The sequence below is a fragment of the Xenia sp. Carnegie-2017 genome, unplaced genomic scaffold (assembly GCF_021976095.1).
Source record: "Xenia sp. Carnegie-2017 unplaced genomic scaffold, XeniaSp_v1 HiC_scaffold_14, whole genome shotgun sequence".
In the NCBI taxonomy this organism is placed as follows: domain Eukaryota; kingdom Metazoa; phylum Cnidaria; class Anthozoa; order Malacalcyonacea; family Xeniidae; genus Xenia; species Xenia sp. Carnegie-2017.
Genome location: NW_025813447.1, coordinates 940,096 through 946,319, shown reverse-complemented (window position 1 = coordinate 946,319; position 6,224 = coordinate 940,096). Strand labels below are relative to the sequence as shown.

At 35.9% G+C, this 6,224-nt stretch overlaps 2 protein-coding genes across 2 annotated transcripts; one reads left to right on the top strand and one right to left on the bottom strand.

Moving 5' to 3' along the window:
* The first annotated feature begins 2,476 nt into the window (after positions 1-2,476).
* On the top strand, positions 2,477-4,242 carry LOC124434132 (mRNA-decapping enzyme 1B-like). The gene is made up of 8 exons (XM_046984011.1): positions 2,477-2,599; positions 2,810-2,850; positions 2,925-3,052; positions 3,174-3,240; positions 3,322-3,424; positions 3,510-3,740; positions 3,834-4,106; positions 4,153-4,242. Exons 1-8 carry the CDS (start codon positions 2,477-2,479, stop codon positions 4,240-4,242), a joined length of 1,056 nt encoding a protein of 351 aa, XP_046839967.1.
* Positions 4,243-4,258: 16 nt separating this feature from the next.
* Positions 4,259-5,969, bottom strand: LOC124434888 (histone-lysine N-methyltransferase SUV39H2-like). The gene is made up of 3 exons (XM_046984825.1): positions 5,452-5,969; positions 4,900-5,145; positions 4,259-4,827 (listed from the first exon to the last, which is right to left on the bottom strand). Exons 1-3 carry the CDS (start codon positions 5,782-5,784, stop codon positions 4,615-4,617), a joined length of 792 nt encoding a protein of 263 aa, XP_046840781.1. The 5' UTR covers positions 5,785-5,969; the 3' UTR covers positions 4,259-4,614.
* Between the last annotated feature and the right edge of the window lie 255 nt (positions 5,970-6,224).

Below are 6,224 nucleotides of genomic sequence, written 5' to 3'. Positions count from 1 at the left end.
ACAACAGGAATACATGAAAGAGGTGAGATCATAATTTTATGTATCTTCCACGAAGCTTGCATGCTACCTTTAAACTTTGTTTACACCAATATAAAAAAACCTTCAAATGAATAATGATGAATTTATATTTACACATCTGTACTTGGTCAGGTTACACTGCTATTTGTGGGGAAGTAGAATTTATTGATAGATGCTTGTTCTTCAGATCAAATCTGCTCCTTGGTTTCATGGTATGATAGCACGCAGTAAAGCTGAAGATATACTGAATAGCAAGAAAACACTTGGATCTTTCCTTGTTCGCGCGGGACTGGAAAAGGGCGAGTTCTACGTCAGCGTTTATGGAGGTCGGAAAATACGTCATGTCGCTGTCAATCGTCTTGACAACAGTTTCGTTGCTATTTGTGGGCCAAATGCAGAGGCAATGAGATTTTCGACGTTTTATGAACTTCTTGATTATCTACGTAGTACGCCTATCCGTTTTGATGATGATGGAACGTATCTTTTGCTCAAAGATTTTGTAAAAATTGACGATCACAAAGATTAGGACGGTATATTTTCGCTGGCAATGTATACGATCCCCAGGTCATGCATGTTGTACATCATCATCCCCCTTTTAAGTACACGATGATTGTATTGTTGCCTGGTTTTCTCTTGCAAAATATCAGTGGATTCGTTTGGCGCAATATCGACCATCAAGGAGCATTTCAGTTGATATCCTAAGGATCTAAGCCATATTGTTTTAATGGATTATTGTTTTATTGTTTAAAAGCAAAAGGTCCCTCACATTGATTGCCATTCATGACTGAATGATGTATTTGCATTCATCTAAATGTACATAAGATATGCATTGTTACATATTCAGCGAACTCTCTGTTTTGTTCATTTATTGCATGCAGGATAAACAGTTCACAATTGTAAAATAAATTGCACCATCTAAACCATAAACCTTAAACTTTCAAACTCATCTCTTAGTCTACTACATTCATCTTGAACTGTAAAATATATTTCGTAACCTTTAAATTCTCACTATAAACTTTTTAACTCATCTGAGCGTCATCGAAATGTAAAATAGTTTTATACGCGGACGATTAAAGGTTTGCAAACTATGAATAAACAAATCTTACCATTGCCATTTTAACTTACGAAACTAAAATACCAAATCTTCTAAAGGTGAGAATTACAAATATTTTGGTAAGTTTTTCTTGCGTCTAAATCTTTTTCTTTTTTGGAAGGAAGGTTTTATTCATCGTTTACTCTCGACTTAAATTCAAATCTGTTTTTAAAGAATCGTCTTTTTTCAGGAAGGGAAAGTATTCGAGCTCTCAAAATTTTAATTTTCTCACGATGATACAACGGTCACCGACGAAGACGATGAAGAAGGAATCGGTAGTGAGGGAATTAGTTGAGGCGGAGGTCCGCGGCGTGACGAACACTGCATACGGTGATGAAACAGATGGGATTGGTACACATGTGGATACTCCAGCAAAAGACTGGTTCATGGTTGATAATCGACAATTTGCTAAACACCAAGAGGATTTCATGAAGGAGGTAGGATATTTTTTCTCATAAAACGGTTCAAATTCCCAATTCGACGAATGGATGATGGACAATTTTTTTGTTTTTTAGATTGAGGATGCCCCTTGGTATTATGGTAAGTTTTCGTGCGAAGGAGCGGAGAAAGTCCTTGACAACGTACCTGCTGGGAACTTTATCGTCCGCTCGGGAAGATTGAAGACTGAGTTCTACATTAGTGTGCGCATGCCTCAAGACCTGCCAAAGGTACGTCATATCGAAGTGGACCGTTACAAGAACGATTTTGTCGCAATACTGGGAACGAACGAAGAAGCGATTGGTTTTGGCACCTTTGCTAAACTTATCGAATATTTACGGTTCAATCCAACACATTTTGATGAATGTAAAGACGGTATACTGCTTACCGACCACGTGGATAGGCTTGGAATAACGGTTGTGTAATCGTAAACAAAGCAATTGCAAATTGCTCGCTAACTGCTTACTTACCTAAAATTTTCTATGAATACTACTCTCTAATAATGTAAATTGCCATTCCAATGTGTACTCAATTTAATGTTTAATTCAATCAGCTTGAATAATAGAGTTATTTAATATTTTAACTATACAATTATTTATTTAGTATGCAACTATTAAATGCAAACATTCTTAATTAGAAGATTTTTGTAACATTGATATTAATAAAATTAAATATATGTAAGCTTCATAGGTACCCCTAATTGCTCATCATAACGTAATTGGCTGATCCCTAGATATCCCTCATACTCCTTTCTGTACTGTGTTGCTACTTGTCAGCAGCGGAGCTTACGCTATATTTGAAATTTCAAAACATTGTCGAAATGATTAATAGTTTAACAAATTTTCTATTTTTGAATGAATGTGCGGGATTTTTAATTTTTATCTTCACAAGTTGATCGGTTGAGCTGGGTTTTTTTGGTAGAAGTAAATGGCGCAGGAGTTTAAAATCAACCTTGCTGCATTAAGAAAAAGCGATGAGTTTATCGTTGACATTTTGGAGACCTCGGCACAAGTTGCTTTGTACAAATTTGATCCTGTTGGTCAGGAATGGGTAAGGATTCACTAATGTTGAAGTTTGAATGAGTTAACGACGTTAATTTTATGACGACCAAATACTCTCGTACAGGAGAACGAATATTTAGTTTAATTCGCAGTACCTAGCTAATAGCCAAAAGCCCCTCCGCAGTCACATGGTTAGGAAATACTATACTGCCATAATAATTGTTCTCATCTCAATGTTTTATCCCATTATGTACAACAGAAAAAGACAGAAGTTGAAGGCATTTTTTTCCTGTATCAAAGGTTACTTGTACCAACTTTACCATGATTGTGTTTGATGCAAGAATTTAAGTCTATGTACAACATTTTTACATTAGGTCAACAACTCCAAAGTTTGCTTTGATGATCATGAACAGATTGAGCCGAGAGAATTTTAATGAATATGTATGCAAAGAAATGGATTTCAAAGTTCAACAGCCATTCTTGTTGTACAAAAACTCCTCAAGTATGATTTAAAAAATTCTCCGTATTTGTCAACATATATAATTTATAATTACACCACATGACCAAGATATTCGACTAAGTCCAAAATATTTGACTAAGTGTTGATGTTTTTTCACTTGTAGTGGATATTTTGGGAATTTGGTTCAACAATGCTGAAGAATGCACAAAAATTGGGCAAGCCATAACAAAGTGTGTTGTTCAGACATCGTCTTTGTCATAAGTCATTTTTTATAATGCATGAAACTGAAATCTCTCTTGTTTTACATGTAGTTTATATAAATCCCCACTTTCAGTCATTGAAAATGATAAACGTGGCTCGAGCATAATGGATCTTTTTGTTAATGCGCAAAAAAAGTTTGATGAAAATAGCAAAGTGAGTCAATTACACAGTTAAGGGTTAAGTCATTAAATGTCAATTGATCACTCCCTTGGTGTTCACCATTTTTAATCAACATTAGCTTCAAAATGGCATCTGTGAAAGTTCGTCATCATGTGCTAAAAGTTACAAACAGAAAACCACATCGCTACCCAAAACATCACCAACATTTTCTCTACCTGCTGCTGTGGAGAACGAGGATGGAGAAGCCCTCCATGATCCGTGTATTGTAAAAAGTTCACCATTACGAACATCTTCAAGCGTTCTTTCCCAATCACTCCCAATTCATTTCAAAACAACTACACAAAGAGAGGTACTGTGTTCTACCCATCAAATGACATTGTATCCTTTTTGTTTTGAAGTCTTTGCTGTTTAAAATGTGTTGATTGGTTTGTATTTTCACTAGTTGTTTGCTCAATATGAGTCGTCGTCATCAAATCATTTTCCTGGTGAGAAAGTTCCATTGCCATCAGTTTCACCATTTACCACTAAAGTTTCCCCAAACATACCAGATTCTGTGAAGACAAGATCAAACAATGATCTTGGCACACCACCCCTGCTGTCTCCAATGGCTTTTAAAACAAGCAAAGCTCAATCTCAACAAGTGAAAGAGACAAATGCAAATATGCCAGTGCTTAGCAAAGACCAACTTCAAGGAGTTCTAATTTCTCTCTTAGAGGTAAGTTATCCAGTTTAATATAATATTTATACATATCATAATACAGAAGGGATTTGTTGGTCATTTTTCTTGTCAGAATGACTCTGATTTCATGGAAAAAATTCATGTTGCCTATATGAAGAATCTCAACAGATGAAGACTTTGTGCCCAAATGCTGTCTAGTTAATGTTTAATTAACAATGGCAAGTGTATTTTGTACATTGTGTGACAAATATTAGTTTGTATTATCCAATGGTTTGTTTGTCAATAAAAATGAAAATTATCTAACGCAATTTCATTTAGAAGCATGCATGACCATTTTGATGTTGCATGGTAAAATTTGCCTATAATTTTAAAGATGGCAGATCATTCTGTAAGGTAAAATTCGAAAATTGTATTCCAATAAATAAATTGTTGAAAAACTCTATATGGACCGAGTTGAAAGATTGGCGAACAGCAAGTTAACAATTCCTAAATTATTTACAAACATACATACATTCAAACAAACATACAAGGAAAAAAACGGATTTCAAAAGAGCCATTTACGGCAATTTGCAGATTTGCAATGGCATCTTGTGTGCTTCTTGGATTTTGTAGGACTTTGGTTAGTAGCTGTCATTAAGTAATCAAATGTTAGTTCTTCGCCTTGTTGAATATCACGAGTTGCAAACAGAGCAATATGGGGTAATTGAGGATCAACATTGTCAATCCACACTCCATACACAATTAAGTTTGGATCACACTAGAAATATATAAAACATATACATCAACTGTACTTTGATGATCCTGTTAAGTAAGACAAAAACTTTATTACCGAGTGATTAATGAAGTGAGCTACATTGCCAAAACGAAATGCATCAATAGTGTACACGCAGTCACCATCATTGTAGTCTAAATCAAATAGATAGGTCTGACCCATCTGGTCGTAAGTTTGCCCTCTTTCTTCGGCATCCTCACTGGTCAAAATTTCACCAACATACTCTGTGACAAACTGATTGGCATGGATGTAATCAAGAGTCTTTAATCCCCAACCTTTCCTCTTCGTTCGAAAGATGCATACCTGCAATAGCATAAACATCAAAATGGTACTATGGTTTGTACCAGCATGTGGAGATAAGAATAAGCACAAAAAAACAAGAATGTCCAGCAACTGTTGACAACAAGATTTTGAGCAAGAAATCACGTCATTGTACTTCCAGACTAGAAAGTTCGTTAACTGCACAGGCGAGGTTCAAATTTTCCCCCATAAAAGCCTAGTTTTGTCAAAATTGCCCAGTTCTAACTTTCCAATCTGTTTATATTTTGACACATCAAGGTTCAGCTGTACCTCCAATCCAAAGAATGACTTGTAAAGCACAGTGCTTACCCTTACTTGTCGTCCACGTTGTACAACTCTGTTACCACAGTTTGAACGACATGGGCATTTCATATTACATTCGTATATTGGACGTCGTCTGGCTAAAGTTACTCTACCGCTAAAATCGTAAGCAAATTCACTTCCTGAATGTAAGGGACAGCTACATTTTTCGTTACATCTGTCCTTACAGTCGCACGCAACTATGTAAGCAGGATCCGGCCAAATTAGGACACCAGGACCTGGTATATTACGACAAGTATAAGAGAAATTTTCGGGAAACTTTTCAAAATCTACACGATTCTCTAAAGTAATGTAAGGTTCTCCTCCGCCTCTCGCCACCATGTTTATCTGTCTTTCCACCTCTTGTAATCTTTCGTTGTACTCCTGACGACTTTTTTTGTATATCGGCCTATTTTTTATACCATTGATGTTAGGATAAAGCTCATTGATCTCCTCAATCGGTGATAATTTAATATGTAAAACCGGAGTAACCTTTTTATTTCTCGGCTATTCTTCACCGCCATGTTTGCCATGGTTGAAAAGCGCGCGCGTCATTCACCTTCACCAATGAATTCCGTGTAGAAACTTCAGACAATCCTTGCATGGTTAGAAAATAATCTCTTTAAATTATTAAGTTGGCCTTTTTACACTTTCTTATACAGATGTTACTCCTCACGGTAATCCTTTTCGAGACGTATCATTGGACTCAAAATTAGAGGAAAACTGCGATCCAAGTTCAAACATGGATGAAAAATCACAGCTATTATTAAGTTTTAACCAAC